Source organism: Meleagris gallopavo, chromosome 5, assembly GCF_905368555.1.
Source record: "Meleagris gallopavo chromosome 5, MGAL_WU_HG_1.1, whole genome shotgun sequence".
Taxonomy (NCBI): Eukaryota; Metazoa; Chordata; class Aves; order Galliformes; family Phasianidae; genus Meleagris; species Meleagris gallopavo.
In genome coordinates, this window is record NC_139408.1 from 10758741 (window position 1) to 10784856 (window position 26116).

Here is a 26116-nt window from a genome sequence, read left to right on the forward strand (position 1 = left end):
ACCCTACTTGTCCATTATGGCAGGAAGAGATCAATCAGTCCACCTATTTTAGAAAGCCAATAGGAAGTAACCTGCTGCCTCAAATGATACTTATTGCCATTCGCTGCCACCTGGGAAACCACAGCTCGAGACTTTCACATCTGTCAAGCAGCTCTGGCATTGTAATGCAGCCCTCTGATCTTACAGTCATAAAATATTTTACACACCCAAAGCAGATATGCATCTCCTGCTCTGTTTCTATCTTTTCCGGTATACTCTGTATACTCTCTGCTTGCTTCATAACATCAGCAGAAAGGTACCACAAAGAGTGCCTGTTAAGGCTATGATATTTTATTGTTTTGTTATGATTAGTCAGAACTGTTTGATATAGTTGCAGCACATTTATAAGGTCATTTCATTATTATTTTTTTTTAATTTTATACAACAGAGAACAGAAATAACTGTTCCTATTCAGAAACTCGTATCGTAGTAATTGTTTTTCTTTCTTTTTTTTCCCCCCTCAGAGAAACACATCTAAAATGAATAACCCCCTTTAAAACACTCTACTCTTTAATTTGCACTGTGCTATGTAATCCAACAACAGGATAGGACTGATGACCGCAGAAAGTACACTGTGCTTCTGGAAAATAAGGAGACCTCCATGAAGCTGCACGACACCTAACTGAACACGGCTCAAGATAGGAAAAAGCATAAGATGCAGAATGTTGCTGTATGACGAGTGTGGGGGGAGGTATAATTTAATTTTAGAGTGGAAAATCCCAACCATTATTTTACAGTTTAAATACCAATAAAAACAACTTGCTCAGAATGCAGACCAGATTGAGCTGATCTGGCTGGGCCAAGAGAGGTCATCAGTAGCTGTGTGCCATCATCATCTGTTTTGCATCCACTTACTGCAGTAAGCAATGAGATTCCTAAACTCATTACCAGTAAATAAACTTCTTCTGCTGACTAAAAAATACCTATAAATAAAATAAAGTATAGCTCTCTGTAAAATGTATTTGCCATAAAAACAGATAAAACAAAAAGCTTAGTAAAAAATATACAGTAAATATGCCAGCATCCACAAAATATTATATATCACAGCTCTCTTTCTCTTTTCTAATCCTATTCTCCTGCTCCAAAGACAGCAGTGCATTTTTTTTTCCATGGGGTCTTCCTTATCCCCAAAACACATCTGTCTTGAGTTTCTCTCAGATTTGTCAGGTGGATCAGTGCTCCCCAGGGCCTGCTCCATCTGAAGTATTTTAATTTGACTAAACACCTGATTTATTTTATCTCTCCGATGAGAAAGGCAGTTTGTCTTAATAGAGCCTGTCAGCCTACAGTCCCATTCACAGCAATTTACAGGCAGCCAGGGATGCTGGAAAAGAAGAGTGCTGTGATTCTGTATTTTATCCTCCTCCAGAAAGCACCTAAAAGCAGCTATTCACTGCTACTGCATGTGGCATTTTAGAACTGAATTAGCTTTTTATTCAAGTAACTACACTAGTTGTGAATAGCTTATCTGTAAAATTGCTACATTCACTACTGATTTTATTAACCTTTGGCTCTATCGCAAAATGGTCTTCAGTTAGGAAAGACCTTTAAATTTGACACATTTTTCTTAGGGGCCTTTATTTCAGTGACTTCAGATAAACTGAATTTGATCCATTGACTCCCCTCACCAGCACTATTTAAAAATTTGTGTTGTTGAGAAGTCGATAGTGTTCAAAGACTTTTTGTAAAACTGCAAATATAACAATCACTTTCACCACAAGTTCTGAGAAAAAAAATGGTCTTTTGTTTGTGATGTTTCTTTGGATATATATTCTTGACTTCGTGCTTATTGTCACAAGCTCCAAAAATAATGTCATTTTAATTTTTCAGTAGGTTATTATTGTTTTTGCGTAGACTGGAGCACAAATTGAGATAAAATGGTCAGACTGAACAGGACTAAAGCATCAAAGAGAACTTTTGAGAAATTCTGGTCATAGGTCAATCTAACCAGGGCTGAGAAAATAAAAAGTAGCTATAAATCTACTGAAAAAGAAAGAAGAGTTCAACTTGTGATCTAAAATTACATTTAGAAAGAATTCTGTCTGTGGCAAAGACCTGCCTTGTAAAATTGATCACAGCACCACATTATTTCTGGTTCGCAAAGGAATAAGAAGATCACACGTTTTACAATAAAATGCATTTAATAAAAATCAGAAGCACCATTTTGCATTTTAACTACCTAGATTCTTTTAAAGTGTTTCAAAGAATATTTAAATCTAGTATGCTGTAACTACAGGGGAGAATATAACTGTAGTTCCTAAATTAATCCCTGATTTACCACCTTACCGCGTTCCCATTACCTATTACTGCATATTTACACTGTATTGAGATATACCGATGTATCTGCATGTTAAAAAACACAGGAGGCTTTTCAGAGTTGGATTTGGAACTGTCCTCGTGGCAAGTTGTCACGAGATATAAGCAGAGCAATAACTGCTGGCAAAGGAAAAAGAAAAAAAAAAGCAGAAATAGCAGAAAATAGACTTCAAAACTAATCTCTTTGACACCGAGCAAAAGAAAACATCATATAACTACATATTCTATCCTGAGAATAAAGGACAAAGTAATGTAGTCATGATTAAGCCAAAAATTTATAGGCTTGATCCAAAGCTTGCTGAAGTCAGATTTTTAGCTGTGATACTAAATTACTGTGGGTTCCTGAATGTACTTCCTTAGTTCTCCAACATGTATCCAAATAAAAGACTACCAGTAGAGGTGTGCATGTCGGGCTAGCTGATGTTTCTGAAGCACTTTGGGATCTTTGCACAGGATCTCTGCACAGCTGCAAAGTATTATCATTTCTCTCAAATTCCATGATGAGTATAAAGCATTAAAAATATCATCCTTGTTTATGTACTGCATCTAAACTAACTTTCATCCTGTATACCTACAGGAAATACAAATTAATGAATCACAAATGATTATTTTTGTTATGTTTTCAGAATGAACACACAGCGTGATTTATACGAAACCAAAAGATAGCAAAGCAAGAAAGAACTACGGTCTGTGCCAGAAACTAAGAAAGGCTTTAGATCACATAACTGCAGACCCAAAGTACTAGCAACCAGAGCAATTCAACCAACAATCAAAAATGATTTTGAACTAAGTTAAGAAATTTCAGCATTAAAAAAAAAAAAAGCCCCTATGAATCAATTACTCTGTTTTTTGGGGGTGGGGTTGTTTGGTTTTTTTTTTTGTGTTTTTTGTTTTTCGTTTTTTTTTTAATGGACATTGTTTGAGAAGAAAGCGAAGCCACAATGCTAGACTTGAAAGAAAGTGTGTTTGATCTTAGCTGCCCAGAGATAACCTGGTTAAAGCATTCTGTCTAACACGGCAGTCTGCAGCGCACATCAGATAGGCTGTGATGTCGTTACTTCACAGACTCTGTCCAGCGTTTAGCATTTACCCTTTTTTGATTGGGTCACTTTTTAAATGCCACAAAATAGGGCAGCAAAAGTCAACAAAATAAACAGGGAAAACAGAAGAAAGTAACAATGTAATGGAAGGGCTTTGGAGATAAAAGTCACTTTGTGAGGGCTGCCTCACTAAGGAACCCCCTTCCATTGCAATAGCATCTAATTTGAGTTCTAACTCCAACAGCAGTTTAAAAAGCTTTCCACTCTAAATGGCCCCAAGTGCATCATAAAGATAAAGCATTTCAGTGGAAAACAGCCACAAAGACCTCTACTATCTTATCAGTCTTTGGTTACAACAGCTGAACCAATATGACTAATTTCTGAATGACTTTTTTTCCCCCTTCTTTCTATAACACAAGAATACTGGAATTTCTTTATTTCATTATCAGTTAGCAATTGTTGATGTTCCCATATGCTACTGTCCAGTCCTCAGTCAATAAAAAGTTCTATAAATGCTTCCATTGTGCTTTGTAGCATCCCAGCGCAGAAGGCAGTGCGGCAAACATGTCCAGCATGCAAATCACACTGGATAGCTTCTCTTGCAGAGGTGTGATATTCCCCCTGCCCATATGCTGCAAAATGATTCTGTGACTTAAACTTTTAGCAAGGAAAAATTAACACCCTATGCCCACACACAATAATGCAAATTAACACTACGAACTGCTGAAGATGTTCTATAGAGTAAAATCTGTTTGTCATTCAGAGAAATAAAAAATGTCTTCAGTTAGCACAAAGCATCTTATTGTTATGACAAGGATGAAAATGCTTAACTGTTGATTCTGTAGTATTCATCCTAGTTTCGAATCCATGAAAGTTCATATGTTTACGCCATTTCCTAGGAGTGGTCTGATACTATTGGAAACTAAGTATGATTTGCAGAACAGAGAGTTTAAATACTACTCCAATCTAGCACAGGCCAGACTCTTTCCTAGGCGAGCTATAAATTGCAGGGAGCAAAGTGGAGGTGAATTGCCTCAGCCAGGTAGGGACAGGCCCTCATTTCCCATGTGACAGTGCCCATCCAGAAGCGCAGGAGGGGGCCAGGGCAGTGACAGCAGGGCTGCTCGATGTCTGTCACAAAGGCCAGCTGCAGCGCTGTGCACACCGAGCTGCAGGCCTGCCTGCAGCCATCAGTGGGGTTCTGCACCTACTGCCGCTTAGTCTGGCTTGCACTGAGGCTCTCATCCACCCCACCAGCCATCTGCCCAGCCAGGGGACACCGCAAATATGCGGAAGTGTGACACTCATCCATATCTCTCCCTGACACTGAGATGGATACAGGCAAGAGGCAAACTTGAGTCCCTGCGTACAAGTGCCCTTTATCACTGCACCTCCAAGTGTTCATGCTCTACTGTACCTAAATCAACCATGTGAAAAGTCTCACTCACTTGTTTTCCCATTCTCAAAAGAATCTGAAGGGTTTATCCCTTCTTCTCTTCAGACTTTACAAATCACAGAGCTGTTTATTCTTCTTTAAGAACAAATAACTCACAGGAATGCACACAGTAATCCAGCTGAATATTTCCCCTAAAGATTTGCTATTGCTCGATGGCAACTGAGGCAGGCTTATCTGCTTCAGTATTTCTCAGCAAAGGCTCGTACCTTAGCTTTAGTAGGGTCTTCTCCTGGGACAATTTCACTTTCTAAACATTTAACTTTTTTTTTTTTTTTAATCTCAACTGTTTTCTGGACTTTTTTTTTTTTTTTTTTTTTCTGTTATCTTCTTATAGCAGTTCTTAAGTGTTTCCAGAGGAATATCTTATACTCACAGGTTATCTTGCTGGACTCTTTTTTTTGCAATAGTTCCAATCAAACTAAAGTAGGACATTCAAGAAAAAACATTGCAGTGACCAGATGAACATAAACTAGTCTCAAGTAATTACCAAACAGCTCCAAAATTGACAAAGTAATTTCTGCTTAGAAATAGGACTGAATCGAGTAGTTTCTGGTTAGTCCATGGAGCAGCACAATGGTACCTTGTGCCATTTTTAGCAGTGTGCTAAATACACAGTTGAGTCCTAAAAATTAATCCACTTCAGGAATGTACAAAAGAATGTGATACTAGCCAGAGCTTCAGCCTCCCCCTCCTCCAAAACAGCTCCCACGGAAGGAGAATTCCAATAAATCGATTGCACTTCTCACTCTCTCTTTCATACATATGAAAATAACTGTATCTGATATAAGCATTGGAGGACTTTAACTATATTTAGAGATATTGTTATTCTTCCATATACACAATTCTATTTTAAAATTGTTTTCTCAAATAAGAAAAAAAAAAAACAAACTTTTTCCAGTTTCCTGGGGTGATTTTCAAATTCCATAACTTGTCACCTCATATTCTAAATAATATCAGAAGTACATATTAACTGTTAATTCATGCATGTGCACGAAGACAATTTTTTGAATTAATTATTCCTAGGGTTTTTCAGCAGCAAGTAGAGATTCGGTTATAAGAATGTTTTAGTGCTTTGAATGGTTTTAGAAATGCTTCATATATACTCAAAAAGATCTGTTAAGACTATATGGAGGGAAAAATGTGATAATACTGGATATAAACAGGGAAATACATATTAGCATTCCAACTAAAAACTCGCAGCCAACCTGTTCTTGCTGAAATAGAATATAACGATACAGCAGAGGCCACAGGCTGTGAGTAATCTGTACAGCAATACAAACACTAAATGATGATGTAAAGGGAAAAGAAAAATGAGTAGTTTTATTTCGTTAACCGAGGAGATTGTAGCCCAGGGCACAACACACCAAAATAAAATGAACATGCTGGTGTTATAGAGCAAAATTTGTATTATTATTATTATTGACTAATCTCAATTCCAATGCTTTCTAAAAGAAAAAAGGTTATAAACAAGAGAGAAAGAAAGATGGTCCATTTGTTTCAGTTATTCAGGTAGAATGTGAGACTTGAAAAATTCAAATCTCATCACTGACCATCACCTTCAGTTTTTTTTCCATTTAATTACCATTGACAGAACTTCCTTAGATTGAGAAGGGAGTTTATTCTGAGCATAGGAACAGTAAGGATTTCAGATTGTACCTGTGGGCCATATAGCAGAAAGAAATGGATATTAAGAAAAGATATATAAAAACCAAAAGATAAAAGAGGTATTCAAAGTGAAGGAAAAAAAGATAAACAGAAAACTTAATTCAGTTATGTAATTGTATAACATTTCCTCTTCTGTAGAAAAACTACATCAGCAAGCATAGTGACAGTATGCTACACCCTGTATTAGACAAGCTATAAAATGCAGGCAGTAGAGTGAAATGAATTCTCTCAGCCAACTGGGACACTGACTTTAAACTAAGAGGGTGGGGTATGTGTATATTCAACATAAGAAGAAAATTTTTTACTCAGAGAATAGCGAAGCTTTGGAACAGGATACCCAGAAATCTATGGATGCCCCATCTCTGGAAGTGGTCAAGGCCAGGTCGGATGGGGATCTGGGCCACCTGGTCTACTAGAAGGTGTCCCTGCCCATGGTGTGGGGGTTGGAACATGTTTGTCTTTAAGGTTCCTTTCCACCCAAGCCACTCTATGATTCTATGCCAGAAATGGTATTAATAAACATGGCAGAAAGACTGAAACATAATTCACTGTAGGAATCAACTTTTAGGATCAGAATTTTCCCTGTGCAAACATGGGTCACATTTATCAGTGTTTTGTTTTTCTTTGATACTTTTAATTCTTTATTTTAGTGAAGTTACTATCTTAAGTGAAAATGGCACAAAATTAGTTCACTTCTTGCTTTCAGACAATACATATGAAGCACAAAAAGCAACAGCAGACCAATGTTATATTTTCCTCAAGGTGATATGACAGTCATAGAAAAGGTCTGAAAGTTAAATCCTGCAACTTTCTCTTTGGAAGGTCTGTACAACTAACACCAAGCCAATAGTCCTATAATCCTCTAAGGCATCACAGATCAAAACAGGGGCAGTATCATAGGGAAATGGAAAGGCAGATATCCAATTTTTCATCTTCTGGAGACTAGAATATCAGAAAATCAAGTCCCTTAAAAACGATGATGTTCACAGTGCTGATAACTTATTCATTGCAATGGACCTAACAACTCAGTGGGACTAATTCTCTTCAAGTTGTTTAAATATACATCTCCAGAAACTTCAGTAGAAATGCCTTTTATTTTCAACAGTACAAAAACTGATCACCATATTCCCATAAATATAATGCATTCATATGAACCACATATAGCAGATAAAGTCATTTGCTCATGTTCTCTATCATTTTATTTGCAAACCCGATTCAAAACACACCTGGCCTTTCATCAGCTTTGGCTGAATTTTGGAATTGTCGAAAGATGAATAGCTGATATATCAAATTAAAAACGCAAAATATCTCATCATTGAACATTATGGAAAAATATTATTTTTAACATTCTATTTCTTAGTTTCTATACAGCTTACTGCATTATGTATGGAGAAAGATTAGTGAGGAGTTATCTAAATATACGTCTCTTCTAAGCACCTTCTTGTCTGAGAATGCTTTGTGCTGACAGCATCACGTGAGGATGACATACAAAACTGTGCATAGTATTAGAAATATGAAATATACTTTCTTACAAAATTCTTAACTCCCTCTATGAGTAGCTTATAGATTAATATGAAACTACAGAAACTGAAAATGAGATGCTTACACAGTGAAATACTGCTCTGCTTTTATGTCCTCTTCAGAGGAATTCCAACACAATGGCATCTTATCTTTAACATCATTTTCCTTTCTGGGTTATGCTTTCTAATTTTATTTTTTTTTTCCTACTCTTCTGACAAAGTAAACAAAGTTTACTGAACAGAGTTCTACTGTACTGTTTAAGTTCTAGTTGAATATTGCAGCTGCATCTTGAAGAGTGATGGGTGGTCTGACATGTGGATACTAAGCTATTTCTAACATTCATATAAAAATTGCTGTAAAAGGTGAAAGAGAGATATTTTTTGTACCTTTCTATTTAAGATGAGAAGATGTGATAGTTTGCTTATATGTAATCAAAGATAGAGTCTCTTTTGGAATTACAATGTTTAGAGTCACAACTGATGACAGTCTGGAATAAGTAGGATCTTATCAACCAACATGCAAAGATTAAGAGTCTGCTGAAGAAAAAAAAATGTAAATGGGGAATTCAGGACTGATTTTGAAATTGCTCCATTTCATTGATTGTTCTTTCATAACAGAGCACAGCTGGATAAAAATCATTTTGTTTCTATATTCAATTTTAACTTCTCGGTACTATGGTACTCTTTAAAATGAGTCTTATTTTTTTATTATGTACACAATACAATTCCAAATCACCTATAGATTTTTGTTTGTTTGTTTTTAAATAGTATTTCTTCCTGTTGCAATGAAAGTGCAAAAAAAAGAGAGCACTTATTTGTAAGGAAGAGCTCTCTAATTAAAACTTGTATCTTCAATCACAGGGATGAACTAAATATCTGTTCTATTAATCTTATTCTGGAAAGAGAATTGTATATGTACACTCATAAAAATGACTGGAAGGAAGCTGAGTTTAGAGGAAGTTAGTTTAATATCTCATCTGATGAGTAGAGCTCATATGAATTAGATGACATTAATTTTCCTGTATAACGGGACTTACAGTTACATGTGATTTCCTTAGCTGCTATTTGCCTTTCATAGAAAAAGTTAATGATGTAAACGAAGCTTTTGCTTGTTTTTTCAGTTTTGTCACATTGTCTCAACTGCAGATTAATAATGAAGACGAAAAAGAATCATATGTTTTAATTAAGTTTCCAATTTAATCAGCAAGCTATGAAAAAAGTTCTGAATAGCATTTTTTTCTGATTTTTGGCACAGTATTTGTAGAAATAACATGATTCTTCTCTTAAAATGGTGAGGAACATTTTGAACTGTAATGTCAGGGAATACATACATGGAGTGATGGTAAGAAGTGAAAGCTGAAGTCCATTCAGCTTTTAGATGTACATCTGCAACTGAACGTGGGTAAATGAGGTGAACTACTAACTACTGTATGTTCTCCTGGTGCTAACCTAGTGTTATGGAGGTTGATGTGGTATCTTATATGGATCCAGAGCATCTCTGTCACAGGAAGATGCATGAGAACAAACACAGAAATTAATTCTTTTATCTGTGGGTGGAAGAAGGGTCAAGATCCATTTCACAAATGTCACTGCACCTGCTTTGTAAAAAGGCCGATATATTCACTTGCTTTGGAGTAAGATCCTAATACTCTAGTAATCCTGCTTCTTTTCCTATATAGAAAATTATTACCCAAACACATTTCTTCTATTGCATCCAGAATGCATAATATACACAGGAGATATGTGCCCCATTGAAATGTATTTTGACTTATGCTGTTGCAGTTACTTTTTATATATCTTGTTAAATAAGTTACTTCCATGAGTTTTATAGTTAGTAGTTAGTAGTTACACCACTCAAAAATGTCTAAATATAAATATGATTAGTATTAGTACTGCAAGATTTATATACTTTAAATATAAATTTTAATTTTGATCTTAATTACATGTTCATCTTTCATGTCTTACAAATACAAACAAGTATATCAATGAAAAACTTATATTTGCCTCTGAAGATTTTTATTGCCTCTGGTGATAAGTAATGAAGAAGCAAAGTTTATTGCAAAACAAGGACATTAGCATACCCTGTCGATCATGGAAGCTGTAAAGAAGAAACTTCCTGCTTCATCTGAGAAGAGACAATTTAGTCAAAAGCCTTTGATATGCATGGCAAAGCAACAACTTTTTATACATTAAGAATATGCCCACAGAAGTGAGTTGAAGGATTTACATTGATTTCAGCGAGCTTTGAAACAAGTCCACTGATATGTTCATTAATAACAGCGTTAGGTGGTCAAAACTGGAAGCTTTGGGCTTGTAAAACTGAATATTATTTTAAATTTATTTCGTAACTAAATAATTTTACATTGAAAGTGCTACTTATCTGCTACATACAATCTACTAATCTGTAAAACCCATTTAGCAGAGCATATTAATGCTACAAATATGGATTATCTCGTCTTTTGTAACAACTACAGTCACAGTGTATGAGAAGGAAAAAAAAAGTAAGCAGTGCTTATTGGTCCCACATGATTTAATTAAAAAATAAATAAGCAAGCAAACAAATAAAATGAACCCATTCTGGAACAAATTAGATTTCTATGAAAAACTAGTTGTGCTTCTTTGAAAAACGCTGCAAAATTATCAATCCAACTTTCTAACTGCAGAAAAACTCCTAAATCACATTAACCAGAGGTGACCTAAATTTACAAATTGAAGTTCTACCTATATTCTAACCATGTAGTGGAATAATTATACACTAACCACAAGCATGTTTAGCCAGATGTTTCTTACAAGCAAGTAAAAGCACATTGGGATATTTTCTTAATTCAATTTATTTGTATATCTAGCTGATCACAAACAAAAACGTTTAACACAACTCTTCCCTACGGAATGATTGGTAAGGAAACTCTTCACAGTCTCAGAACCAGAAAGTGGTATCATTTTACTTCATTCTGCATATCATAGAATCCTAGAATCATCAATGTTGGAAAGGCCTCCAAGATCATCCAGTCCAAACATCCACCTACCAGCAATATCTCCGGCTAAACCATGACCCTCAGTACAACATCTAAACACTTCTTGAACAACTTCGGGGATGGTGCCTCAACCACCTCCCAGGGCAGCCCATTCCAGACCCTGACCAGAAATACAGATAATCTAACACTCTGGCAGAATTACTCTGAACAAAACCATAAATATTGCCTGTTCCAAAGCCTTACTGTGATTTATTATTCAAAGGCCTGAACTTTATGCACAACTTTAGGCAAAAATCTAAAGATACTTCAGAAAAAAAAAAACAAAACTTGATGTTGGAAAGAAAAAAAAGCTGCATGTAGGAAACACATCAAGAGGTTTCTCAAATCCATCACAATGTCATTTGAATTGATAGCCTTATTAATAATCCTGGGATATATTTAAGAAATCAGGATGCCCTAACTATTGCTTTCACCTTACAACAAAAAATCTGTCCAAGTTGCATTTTCATTATTTTATTTCTACAGTGACCACAATTACATTTTTGTTTTGTTTTTTTTTTTTCCTAACAAGGAAAAACAAAAGTAGAAGCAAGGCAGCATTTCTACTGAGACTTCTCTGAAGTGGCTCAAAATTTAATAGTTAACCATGTTCCTTTTAAGTGTCCTATTAAAAAAAAAAAAGAGCTATGTTCCACCTATTGCAACTCACAATGTAATGCTTATGACACACTTAGCAGTTACGTCAGTGACCTTGATGCTAAGATACTGTCAGCTACGGTGAAGGCTAATTACAACTGCAAAATATTTTTTTTTTCACTTAAGCAATTCCTTTAGTGGCCCTTTGCTTTCTATGAATTTTAAATATACATCAAGACTTAAATCTGACTATATCTGAAAAGTTCTCAGGAATTTTTCCCAGGTGTTCCCTGGATCTTAGGTTTCTCTGGGACAAGCAGTTTAAATGGGTTTCATTCTCTTACTATTGCAGACAGATCTCTGGCTGTTTTCAAGCAAACTTTAAGCATCTAACACTCATCGAATCAGACAATATCTATTTTTAAAAATGAGATAAATGTGCCTAAATCATATAACATCACCAGAAAAGTTTTCTGTGTATTTTGATTTGAGTGAGGTCTTCATCTTCTAGACACTAAAGCCATGGCTGAAAGACTAGAGTTATCGAGATACCACTTCCTAGAGCCCATTGGCACATTGGTAACTTCAAAGCATCAAAGGCTGCATTCATTTTCAAATTTTAAATTTCTTCCTTGGATCTGTTTCATTATTGGCTTGATATATAATAGAAAATATGATGTTTTTCTGCTCTTGTACACATGAAATGTTCTGTGTTTTCAGTTATACCTTGTACTCAACATACAAGACAGAAGTCCATCTGAGAAACCCAACTTGCCTAAGATGAATATGACAAGTAAAAACAATACAGAAAATGCATTTATAAAGCAACAGCCACATTCACTTATTCACAATTACCTCCCAGATTAAAAATATATATTTTTTTAATAAATAAAGTACTCAGTGTTGTTTCAGGTGTTAATTCAGTTTATACACTTTAAGAACAGTGACTTTCTCAATTGCTTATTCAACCATATGACTTCTAAGCACCTGCTACAACACAGTTACTGCTGTCCAAAAAAAGCACTACTAGGAAAGCTTGCAAAAGCATGCATTACAAAATCATTACCTTGTTCATCAGCTAACCTTCCAGTTCTCAGCACATCATTTTACTATTTTCTATCTGTCAGTCATGAACACTAAATAAGTATAAGATATCCTAAGTTCAACAGAAAAGAAACTCTTTAAGAGCTAATAATGTGTGTTACACACATACCCATGTATACACGCACACTCCACTCATGGGCTCTTAAGGACCATCACAGTAACTGAGTTTATAAATTTTACAATTTCAGACAGTAGCAGCAGTCTCAGCCCTGGCTCTGGTGATTCCAGCTGGTGTACAGGATTTGACTTTGATCAGAGAAGAGCAGCACTCTCCTTTCACAGATCATGTTGCAAGATTTGAGTGGGCCTATGGCGAGGCATACTTTTTCTCCTTTGGGAAGACTGTTTCATCAAAGTAAGTTTAACAGTCTTCAATTTGATTACATACATCTTCAGTTTTCCATCACTTCCAAACTTGAACTTGACATTAATTTCTATATGTTTAAAGTATTGAAGTATTTAAAGTATTTTACATAGGCATAACTGTCATAATGTATATTTCCCATAGCAGATTTAGCAGACGTGTAATTAGCATCCATATTTTTTTCTCCAGTGATTCCCTGATTATCACCATACAATTTTGTAGAGCAAGTGGGCACCCCCATCTGTAGCTGAAGTCCAAGAGACCCAAAATTACACCTTAGGAGCTGCAGAAAACATCAAAATAGTGAACATTGTTAAGTAATTTACAAATGAATCCTGAGGTAGGAACTCTCTATTTATGTAGAGACACTACATAAGAAAATCTTCAGCCGTCCTGTGGTTTGCAGAATCTTAACAGTATGTAAGTAAATAGATCCTGCCATCCTGCCACTACAGTACAGAAATGAAGGGGAAAAGAAGTTCTTTGAGTTACAAGTTAAAAGGAACTCTATGATTGTTAATGAATCTGAAAAGCAAACCATGTAACAGTTATGCCTATTTCATTTTCCTCATCAAAACTTGAAATCTCTGTAAGCTTTTTCACATTTAGAGAAATTTAAGTTGCACACACCTATCTAAAATATCTGTATACATTACACGGCTTTCTGAAATTTTGTAACTTGAGTACAATACCAACATTTTAACAAGAGTTTGTTTTAGTACCTATAATAATACTGTATTTCACCTTCTAGATAAAATTGAAATTGTCTTGTAAAGAGTTATATCAGTGATATAACTGACTTTCAAAGTGAATCTTGTCTATAAAGAATTTCCTTCTCTTAGATGTCAGAGCTGTGATCCTATTTTAATAGAACATATTAGGAGCAAATGTAAATTTACGTATTTCCAAGTCAAATAAAATGTAAAAAATGTATCTTCACATATAGTAGCAACATGCTCAAATATGTTGGAAATGTCAACCATTTATATTACACACTTTCTTATTACCCCTAGTTAATATAAATTACATTTAATTTCACATTTAGTAAAACATATTGCTGCCCAAAATAAGGACTATAATTTTTATCAGCAATTATTCTTATTGATGTATGAACATAATTATTTAAATTCAACATATACAGAGGCAGAATCCATGCACACATTCATAGTTTTTGTTCCCTCTGTGCTTCTTCCCTGATTTTTGTGGCTTGGAGCTCCTCCAGATGCTGTCTCTGACTATGTGGTTTTTGTATTTGAGATCTTATCTCCCGATTCATAGCATTTCTTGATTGACAAACAGATTCAGATATGAAAATAAACAAATGCGTGTGTATAATTTGTACCTGACAGTTACTGCTAAGTTTTCCGTTCATATTGTTTCAGAACTTCGCCATTTCTTGGATCTCCAAGTTGCTGTATTTTACTAAGCTATTCAACAACTGGTGACATGTGATCTTCACACTGCAAGCTGTACTTCAAATTCAGAGGATATTTCTTTTTTTTTTTTCACTCCCCCTTCATAAACCAAATTATTTAAAAAACAACAGAGGGTTTGTATTTCTAAACTGATGTGCTTAATTGAATGCAGAATACTTTCAAAATAGTTTCCATTAGAAGCCCACTTTTTTTCTGATTTAATGCACAGTATAATACTTTCATTGGTAGATTAAAACTGTTTGACTGGAAGTAAAACCTATTATTATATGCTTTTTTAGCAGTTTTGTCTTGTATAATGTAGGATGAATTATGTAAAATGTACCACGCAGGAAACTCTACAAGCTGCTACTTGCATGCTGCAAACAATCATAGTTTCACTGATAGACTGGGACTTAGCATCTTAAAATTCCTGTGGAAATCAAGAGCATTTTAAGTACGGGGTTTGATTATTTAATCAGACAACTTGCATTTTGCCCTGGCTAATTTGGAAGGCTGATAATATTTTACTCATAAAATAATTGTGCACCTGTTGTGACAGAAAACTATTCAAACAAATCTTAATAGAGAGGAGGATTCATTGCAGACATGTGTTAGCCTCTCATTTTGCTATCTACAGGGCAACAGGTTTTAAACAGCTATTGAACAGGTCTCAGCTTAATAGTATAACCTCCAAAGAACACTTATGACTAATGTGACTAATATTAAACTTTAATTCATATTGACAGAACAAGGTAAATATTAGGAAACTACCAATAATTTAAAGAGAAAGGATAAGAAAAGGTATAGAATCATAGAATCACAAAGGTTGGAGAAAACCTCTAAGATCACCCTGTCCAACCATCCACCTGTCACCATTATTTCCCACAAAACCACGTCCCTCAGTACAACATCTAAATGTTTCTTGAAATCTCCAGGGACAGTGACTCCACCACTTCCCTGGACAGCCTGTTCCAATGCCTGCCTTTTGATACTCAAAGAAGTATTTCCTAACATCCTACCTGAATCTCCCTGGCACATCTAGAGGCCATTCCCCCCAATCCTATCTCTAGTTACACAGAAGAGGCCAACCCCCACCCTGTCACAACCTCCTTCAGACAGCTGTAGAGAGTGAAAATGTCACCCCTGAGCCTCCTCTTCTCCAGACTGAATTATCCCAGCTCTCTCAGTCACCCCTCATAAGACTTGAGCTCCAGACCCCTCACAGCTTCATTACCCCTATCTGGACACATTCCAGGGCCCTAAAATCTTTCAGTGTGACAGATATACATACATACATCGTATATTATATACATATATGTATGTATATAGTAGTAGGATTTGAGCATGGCAGCTAGTGACCAAGAACAATTTCTGATCAAGCTTTCAGATGTCTATTACTTTTATTAACACAGGGTAATACCTATGATCAACTCATAGCTATTAATTCACAGGATTCAGGGTAGACTATTTCCTTAACAGATTTCAGTTTCTTTCCTCCGTAAAGACAAATTTTCTGTGGAATCCAATTCAATATAGGTCTCTTAACTTGTTTTATCATTTTCATATTTATTTTAATTGAAGAGACTTCATTTTCAGTACTTTTGAAACTCTCACAAATCATGTCACAGCTGAAATAAGTTGTAGGGAGCTGAAAAGAGAGGAAGAATTTAATTTAATCCAAGATAAACATTGCGGGATGGAAGGGGAGGAACACAGAGGGAGAAGGAAGAAAGCTAATTGGTCTCAACAGTTAAGCAGAGGGGTGGTACCAGGAAGGACCTAATGGGGGCAAGGGGTCCAGAATATGGACTCACTTTAATGTCAGCACAAGGAGGCAAAAAGAAGGAAAATGTGCCCAGTTTAACAAAATCTGCCTTCTGGCAGAAAACTGTCAGATGTCATTGGTCAGACCTGAAATGCTTTTACCCCTCATCGAGCTTTTGAGGCAGCAACTGTGTCAGGTTGCACTTTGCTTTCTTGCTACTCTCAATTGCTTGTGAGTTTTCCAATTGTGTTCATACTTTATTTGTTACTAATGCTATCTCCCTTAAGTTTTACAGATGGCATTTCTAAGTCAACTGAGTCTACATTTTGTGAACTTCCCATTAAGGTTTTTTAATATCTCTCTTAAGAAAAAATATCTGGCATTCTTTGATTCTATCAAGATGCTCTCACTACCCCACAGCATCCACACATCAAGACCCTACTTCAAAATCCCTGGTCAGAAAGCGAATTTACTCAGGTGAAAAGGATTGCCACAAAGGATTTCATTAATCAGTACTAAAGGCTGGTGTTGCCCAGAATAGGGATATTTTCTGCAGAGAAGAGTGGTGAGAGTGAGAGGTACAGAATAACTTTCACATGAGGATAAATAAATACACTTTTCACTTTTTAACCTGAATAAGAGACAACTAAATGGAATATAATAGGGAAGATGAACAGGAAATTGCATTTCCCCATCCATTATAATATAAGATCTACGGGATACCTACAAGGTTCAAATATAAAGAAGGAGATACTGTCATATACAGCGTATTGCTAACTGCTTATCCCCATAGACTTTCCAGCTGTCAATTAAAAGGTTCAGGAGTGATAAGATATATTCATAAATGATAATTCTATCAAGGTCCATTAAACCCAAATGTACCAACTTTGAATCAGGAAGCCCATTATCATGGAATCATGGGAAAGTGGAAGAGTACATTGAGGAAATATTACTTGCCCTTTCCTTACATCCTTCCCCAGATCGCTCAGTATCCATAGAGACAACATACTAGTATAGCACTATATGTTCATTTACATCTGACACTTAAATCAGATTTCCTTAATGCAAAACTTCTGTAAAAAACAGGTTGATAAAGTACACCTACAGGATTCAGCAGAATCCACACTGATCAGAAAACTTCCATCCTTTAAATAGGGGGTCGATATGCATCTTTCTACATAAATGGTAACATTCATTCATTTGTTAGAATTTTACTTGATAGTTCTACAACAACAAAAAATCTAAAAGTCACTTCTACATACACACTTGTTTTTTTTCATACGATCTTATTTGTCTTCAGTAGTTTTATCTCACTAAAAGTAATTATCTCCACTAACAACTAAGCTGGGACTTGAATCTAAAGGAAGTTAGTCACTGACATCCTGTGTCAGAAGAAGAGGCCTTCACTTCCAAGTGGTGATAAGGTTCTTCAACATAGAGACCTTTCAACTACAGTGACAGATGCTGTATTCATTAAAGAAAACAATTACTCATATAATGAAAATCAACAATGAAAATATCATGCAAAGTACAGCAAGCCAAAAAAAAAAAAAAAAGGAAATTTTGTGGAAAAAAAGAAAAGAAAATCTTCTTGTGGTTTTTTAGTTTATATTCTATTCTTCTGTTAAAAAAATAAATAAACAGCATTTGAAAATTAACACATTTTAGTGCCATACATTTTCTTATTACTCTTTGTACAACTGAAGAATGCTTTCATAATGTGTCCAGCAAATGTACTGCTTTTCCAGTTCCTTTTTATTAGCATCATTATCCTTCTTATCCCTTTTTTCTCATGAACAGTTAGTACTATTTCTTAGTATGATATTCAAGCCACAATTCCACAGAACAGTGTATAAACGAGCTGTCTCTCTTCTTTCAATATAGCGCAGAATTCATACATTTAGTTCTGAACTGTTAGTCTTAGAAACATACCACAATAAGATATATATATCTTATTTGATAAATGTACAGTCAGGTATATAATGTACATGATATATATGTGTGTAGATGAATATATCTTACACATATATGATTGCCATAACAAATTCATTGCATGTCTGAAAATATACTGCATGCATCCTTCTTAATATTATTTATAAAATGTTTTCAACAATACGGATAACTTGATTTATGTGAAAGGTTAATTACAATGTAATTTATAGTTGTGGAGTTTTAAGAACTAGAAACGGTACCAATCAATAATTTTTAACACTAGAAGCAGGCATGATTGTGATAGGTGTCGCTGAAATATGACACCATGACCAAAAGACCACAGCAATAAAAATGTTTCCCTTTTTCTTTTTTCTCTTTTTTTTTTTTTTTTTTGCTAAGTACAGCTTCAATCCTGCCAAGACTCACATGTACATAATTTAAATAATAACATACAGTGAGCAGTCTCATCCATTTCCACAGAATTAAACTATGCATAAAGCTCAGGCTATTTAATTCCAGGATCTGGGAAAAAGTATTTCATAGCAAGAAAAGTCAAGATGATGTAAAAGAATGTAGTTTAATCTAGACTACATTTTTGGTCTAGCTGATTATATCAGTATCATAATATCTTAATCAAAAGAAATAGGTACAGTGGGACTCGGTAAGTTTAAATAAATAAATATTAGATGTATGCATATATATATATATGAATTTATTACCTTCCTCTAGAAAATCAGACAAAGGAGTATGCAAACACTGACTGTTGAAAGTGCTTATGAAATATTCAGTCATTCAAATATCAAAGTAACACTTAATTTAGAAGATCAGGTTAGACTTGGAGGTGTAGCTTATGTAATGTTACACACTTGAGAAACGGCAAAACAAATATACCTGTCTGATTTAGAGATCTAAAACTTAGAGCTAAGCCCATTGTTGGATCATGGAAATAAATACATTACGAGAAAACTTTATAGCCTGTGGTATATTTTCAATCAGGACCAATTTCTTAAGGATTTGGGTGTAGGGTCTCTGGGTTGCATTGTTTTGTTAAGTTTTGTTGGATGCTTTCATTGGTTTCACTAATTGGAACCAGTTGATTCTTTTTCCTGTGTATTGATTTTTTAAATCCTAGAGTTAACAATGATTCTAATGTATCATAACACTTTAGACCTTAATCGTACAGTGGGTCTTTTGCTCATAGCTTTTGTTTGAGTTTTAATTAAGAAGACCTTGCGTCTCAAAGCCTGAGCTGAGTTTTTAATTGCCAGTATGTATATCACACTGACTTCAAAAGAAAAAAAAAATATGTTTATAACAAAGAGCACAAAGGAGAGCTTTGAAATGTCTATAGCCATACAAAGTGACATAATTAAAAGCCTCTGAGTGCCTCTGTGATATAAGACATATATATTTATTTATACATATTTATAAAGCAGACTGCTATATACCCTTAGAATTCACAAAAAAGAAATTTCAGCAATTATACTGAGGAATAATTTGTACAAATCCTGACTGCACTGTTAGCAAGGGCTACAGTAAACCTCAGATTTATTTTCCTCGAAATAGTCTTCATATTTGATATACTGTACCACAAAACACTCAAAAGCTTATCTATGAACATAAATTTTACAAAATAGAAACAAAAATAGCATTTAAAATGTTTTGTAAATCTTGCATGTTTTAAGAAAAAAAATTAATTCACTGTAAAATCACAGAAACCATAGTTTGCCTGAGGATTCACACGCACAGAACACTCTCCCAGGACTATCGCAGAAATGGATAGTGTTAAACTGCCAGATTCAAACAGTTGTGCCTCACTGTTCTCTTCCAGATACTAGTGCGCACACACTAAATGCTCCTAGAAAACACCTCCTTCAATCTGTTAGGTGTTCTAATACCAGGAATGACTATCATTTTCAGGCATGTTTACAGTAGATCATGCAAGGAGACTATCAAGTGAATGAAGCTGGTTTTACTCAATTCAACATTTCCTTAGGAAATGTCCATGCTGCTTCTCACCTATCCAAATATTTTGAAGTCTTTAAATGTGTATAATGTGTACATGACACATGAAATAGGAGATACAGGCTCTCTTTAAAAAAGTAACAAATGGAAAAGAGATGGAATAAGTAATCATGCAAACCAACTTCTGCATTGGTTATATTGTATAAACCTATGAATGTCAATCACCATCCTTCCCAAAACAGAGGACACAGCACAAAGACAGTGACATTCAAGTCACAATGCCTATAAATGTAGAGTTCCAGTTGTAAACACCACCAAAGGAAATCAGAGAACTAACCTGTTACACAGTAGTCCATGACTCAAGTCACTCTTCTGTGAGACTACTAGACCCATTCTGACCCTTTCACAAGAACATTACTGCTGAAGTTACTTAAGGATTGACCTTTCTTATTTGATCTTCAAAGACCCTGCATGCTGAGAAAGACCATTGCGGGCTATTTCAGTGGGACAACTGCTTGATGCATGCAAGACTGTGCTATTTCAATGATTTATATTTGAAACAGAAAACTTAAAACAGACTCTGCATGGTGATGAATGATGCTAGTCTGCCTAGACACCGCTGCTGAAGGAAAACTAGATATCTAAGCAACAGAAATGCAAGCTGCGAGGGCAGAGGAGGATTGTGCGCAGAACTCTGTGTACCCAAATACAACAAGAAAATCAGAAAAGAGCTCCAAACCACTCTGTTTATTCAAATTCATTATACCAAATATTAGAATGAAAAGTGTTTCCTGTTGCTAATTGTCATTCAAAAGACCAACACTGCAAAAGTTGAACATAAGCCTAACAAATTGCTTGTAACTTAAACAAAGGTATTTGCATGCACACACTGGCCAACGGCATACAACCAAATGATTTGCATGGGTGGCTGTGTTGGTGTTTTTTTTCCAGGTGAGCAGGTCATTTAACTGAGCTCAATGGCTTCACAGACCTTTGAAAATTTGACCTATGTGTTTCATTTATAAACATATCAAATGAACAAGCAGACTTATTTAACCACTGGAATTTGGCTACTAAGCATTCTGCCAAATGCTCCTCAGAGTTTCATGCAACCTCCCTGAAGTCGATGGCTTGTCTGGCTGGAATTCAAGGAAGAATCTGGACCATTATCAATAACTGAAATCCTAGTAAGGACACTCAGAAAAGGCAGTTTTACAAATGAAGCACACTGTGTAAGAGTAATTGCAAACGAGAACAATCCCACTTCGAGAAAAAATAAATGAGTCACTGTTTGTTACTTTTCTATTGGCTTCTATTGTTTGAATTAATAGATGGACCTTATAATTATCCTAATTAACACTATTGTGTTCTAAATACAGAAGGTAAAACAAGAAAATACCATTTTTCCTTGTTTCTCTCAGTCAATTATTTTTCTTCTCATCTATGTGTTTTTCGAATACAAACAGAAACAGTTTGTGTCAGTGGTACATTTTTTTCCTGCTTTCACCCTTTCTTCTGGCACTGATTCTAAGCAAACTGCCTTTCTGTAATCAAGATGCAAATCTTTCACTAGAGGGGGAGGGTTGTAGTCAGGCAGACACAGAGGAAGACTATGTGCTCAGGTTATCCGTAGCAAGAACAACGCCTTCTCTCTTAAATAAACAACTCCCAGTAACAGTCAGTGCAAAGAGCAGCTCCTCGCAGGACCACACCTCGCTTTCTTATAATCAAGACTTTTTCCCTAATGACCTCATTTACTTATTTTTTACTGCCTTGCTTCTTGCTTTTTAGTTACGCTCTCAGTAATATGAATAGAAAGTCTGCACAAAAGCCAAAAACATCAACCAGTTAAATACATTGATTTAGAATCTAGTGAAAATTAAGAAGCAAGATACTTGATATCCCAGAGAAGATACACTTTAAGAAACAGTTCTTTTAGATTTTAGTATGCCAATGATCTAACTGGAAATTCATTCAGAACTACAAAAATTAACTTCATGACTTTGGAAGTCCACCACCTTGAACACTGTAAAGTTTTGTTTTTTTTAATGTACATTTCTTTCGGTAGATTAAAACATCTCTCTGGTTCCTCCGCTTTCCTTTATTTCCTTTTTATATCTGGATTTCATGCTGCCACTGGATAGACGGTTGAATTTATTTTCTTACTGAGATTATTTAAGGCAGACAAATGCAACTAGGAGTTAATACGAGGCAGTTTGGTTCCTGAAAGTGGTGTTAGCAGCTAGGAGCTAACCAGCCTGGAAACAGTGGCTAGGCTACTGGCTTGCAAGCCAAGAGGAGTCCAGCTTCAAACCCACCATTGTTCTGCTATCTAACTCTGTGCCTTTTTTTATTCTCCTAAATCTGCATGGAGGTTTGAATACTGTAAGCATAAAGCATTACGAAACAGCAATCGTTATACATCCTCACATTTGTGTCTGCTTTTTTCTGTACGTTTGGCAGTTCAGGAAAACTGCAGTTACATTAGCAAAGATTCAGTATTGAGTCTTACTGGAAGACATCTAGTAATGGAAAGGAATACTGCAAACATTAAGATCACTTAAGGCAAATTTAAGGGAAAGTTTCTAGGGATTAGAGGCAGGACGTTAGTTGTGAAACTAACCGAATGACTGTTTACATGCAATTATGGTGAGTTAGGTAATTCTTTTCAATACAGATAACATGCTATAGTCCTAGACAAAGTAGCTGAATGACTTGAAAATCCTTCCAAGTGTGAGTAAAAAAGCTTTGTAGGTAAATAAGAAAACAGTTTGGAGCAAGAACTCTGCCAGTTCCCTCTGCAGTGAATATACAGACTAAGAAAATGGGAAGAATAACATAGATAAAAGAACTGCTCTCCCTCTTTTATTTATTTTTAACAAATGAAAGCTCATGAAAAAGGTTTTTGTGCCATCTAAAAGAATAAATAACATTATCCAGCATTGTTAGAGATCCCACATCTTTTAATTTTGATTCACTAATATCATTCAAGCAGTTTCTTTTTAGAGACTAAGTAGCTATATTGTGCAATTAATGGACCAACCAGCGTTCAAGGTTTTCCACATTATGAAGAGACAATACAGCTTTAAATAAATAGTCATGTCAAGACATAATTTTGTTGCCTTTTTCTGTCACTGTGAATTTTAACACATTTCTGTAAAACTGTATGCTATATTTCTGTCACTTATATTCCTATAGGATTTCTTACCTGTCTCATTCTCATTGTCGTAATTCTACAAGTAATATCCAACAGGCAAACCAAACAGATTTTGGTCTTGAGTCAGTTACAGGATTGCAGGAACCAATTAAAATGCATTTAATGAAAAGGGCAAGCCTTTCATCTATTTGCATAATAAAAAAAATTGAACTATCTTAAGCCTCCCTAGAGGAAAATTAAAACCCTAAGCTTCTTCTGTCATACAAGAATATCTTTTTTTTCCCTAGTAGTAAAGATTTATTAATACAATGGTTGTTATTCTTTATATCCACATATTTGTAATTGATATTTAATAAAATTATTTCAGTCAAAAGAAATAAATCTTAGGTACCTTGTGTGCTCTTCAGAAATGCCTTTTGAGCCCTCCTCACAGTACAAAGGAAAAACAAACAAGCATCACCTTTAAAATTTGCTTCTAAGTCAATAACAGTGAATTTTTTTTTCAAAAAGAAAAATGAAAATCCATGAAAATTGATGGGTATGGAAAAAACACTTTTAAGTTTTCTGCACACTCTTTAATAGTCAGATTTCACTTTTACTAGACTGCTGATACGACAAATCTTGAAAATACTGGAACATTTTATCTTTATAAGCAATAAAACACCCACTGACTTCATCCAGGGCTTCTCCCACCCCAGAAATAGCATGAATATAAAAAAAAGATTTTTTTTCTTTTTTAATTTTGAATGGAATATTCAGAACAATAATTAAACGACTCCCCTTTTATATCCTGAAAGTGATTTATGCAACTGTGAAGAAACAGTACCAAGCGCAAGTAGTTGCACTTGAAGATGTTTATTCCTCTGGTCACAGAAATACCTACCCAATGTCAATGAAATAATGTATCTAACCCAGTGTTTGCAATTCATTGTTATTTCTACTATTTTTCTGAAAGTGAGTCAATTCACTTTTAAAAAAATATGTGTAAATGCTTCAAATTGGATCTAGTGAGATACCTTTAATTTCTCCAAGGAGATCACTTGTGTTTAATTTTTCCATTTTCTCCTTCCAGTCTTTAGAGAGTAGTTTTTCCATGCAGGATGAATCTATTCAAAAAAAAAAAAAAAAGGAAGAAACATCAAATATATTCTTATGCATCAGGAAAAGTGGTGCCATCTTCATTTTAAAGCTTTTCCCCTTATTCTTGATGGACCATAGTTTCAAAGGGAAATCAGTTTGTAACCAGAGTTCCCATTTAACAGCATTTTAAATCTGAACTAATTCCTCTGAGGTTAATGGAGTTACTATGGATTTAACAAGAGTCTAATTGAAAGAAAAACTTAGTTCAGGATTTATGCATGCTAACTGCCAATTTACATGCATAGATTGCCAGTGTATATACAAATTCTGTCTTTTTCATTTGAAAATGATTGTACACTCCAAATTATACATGAAGATTTAGATGGGTTTTCTGGAAATTTGGCACACAGTGACATCTGAAACCCATTTTTATACCCATGTCAATGCAAAAGTTATTCATATAACATCTCCATGGAATTCACAAAAGCATTCTACATATTCAGTGTTCACAGTATCAGAAATTTTCTTGGTACACTATAAACAACATGCAATGATTAGAAGATCTGCTTTCATAATTTGAAGTTCAGAATATATTTCAAAATTTTGTCCCAGCTTGTTAGCCCTTCTCTAGGCAAAACTGTCAGTGAAGTCATTACACTTAGGAGAAAGTAGAAGACACTGTAGCAAATTTCATATGATCAGACTTCAATTCCACTACAAAATTTGATATTGAGCATAGCAGACTCTTCACCAAAATCTAAAAGCTTTTTGAATTCTTAAACTGAACTGACTCTGAAGTCAAAATCATACATTACATAACAATCCAGTTGATTTTTAAGATGGGTATTCTTGTGGTTAATGTCATGATTCAGTTTTATGATTTTAAGAACCTCAATTCAGCTTTATTAATGGTCACTGAGAAAACTTTCCACACAACTAAACACCTACCTTCCCTCGCCAGTTAGTAATAATAAAATGTCCTTTAAACGTCATGCACTTCTTTCATTCGTAGACAGGTTCATGAACAAAGCCTACACTAAAATTCTTGGAATCACTTAGGCTCAGTTTATTAAGATATGAAGAACATTATTTAAACACTGTTGCTGAAATGAATCTTTGCAAAGAGCCCTCCTTGTAAGACCACATACCACCCTGGGGGTGCCGAGCACACTGGTTCCTACTTGAATACACTGAGACTACCCTCACTCTTTAGCTTGTTAGGAACCCCCAAAGCAAGCTGCCATTTGCATTAAGAGGAAATGAATTTATAAAATGATTTTCAAACTTTCTGAATTTGACAGCATTTGCACTGGTAGCACGCCAGCCACTTGAGAATTGACACTCGGGTGAATAAGAAGGTAGAATTTAGCCTATAGTATCTTCTGTTAAGTTATTGACAGATTAAGGCCAAATTTTGGCTCGAATTTTCATTTCAGCAGTCCCACTAGAATCACTCACACAAGTAACACCAGAAACAAAAAGTCCAAATGAAGAACGGCAATAGAAACAGCATCAATACAGCACATAACAGTGTGTTCCAACTCAGAGGAGTCCAAAAAGAATCAGAGAGGACAAGTATTCAGAGAAGTCATAAAGGTTTAGGGAGATATTCAAGGAAGTAGAAGGTCATATGGCTGCTTATGCTTTAGGATTCAAATAGCTTCAGCTGAAAATAAATCACATTAGC

The 26116-nt window shown here is 35.1% G+C and overlaps 1 protein-coding gene across 14 annotated transcripts in view; it reads right to left on the reverse strand.

Moving 5' to 3' along the window:
* The window catches only part of SOX6 (SRY-box transcription factor 6), a 366009-nt gene that overhangs the window by 144883 nt on the left and 195010 nt on the right, over positions 1-26116 (reverse strand). For all 14 annotated transcript variants that reach the window (XM_085224215.1, XM_085224217.1, XM_085224213.1 and 11 more), the window contains one exon: positions 24366-24455. In XM_085224215.1, coding sequence (XP_085080341.1) covers positions 24366-24455 — 90 coding nt within the window. The remainder of the gene's footprint in view (positions 1-24365; positions 24456-26116) is intronic.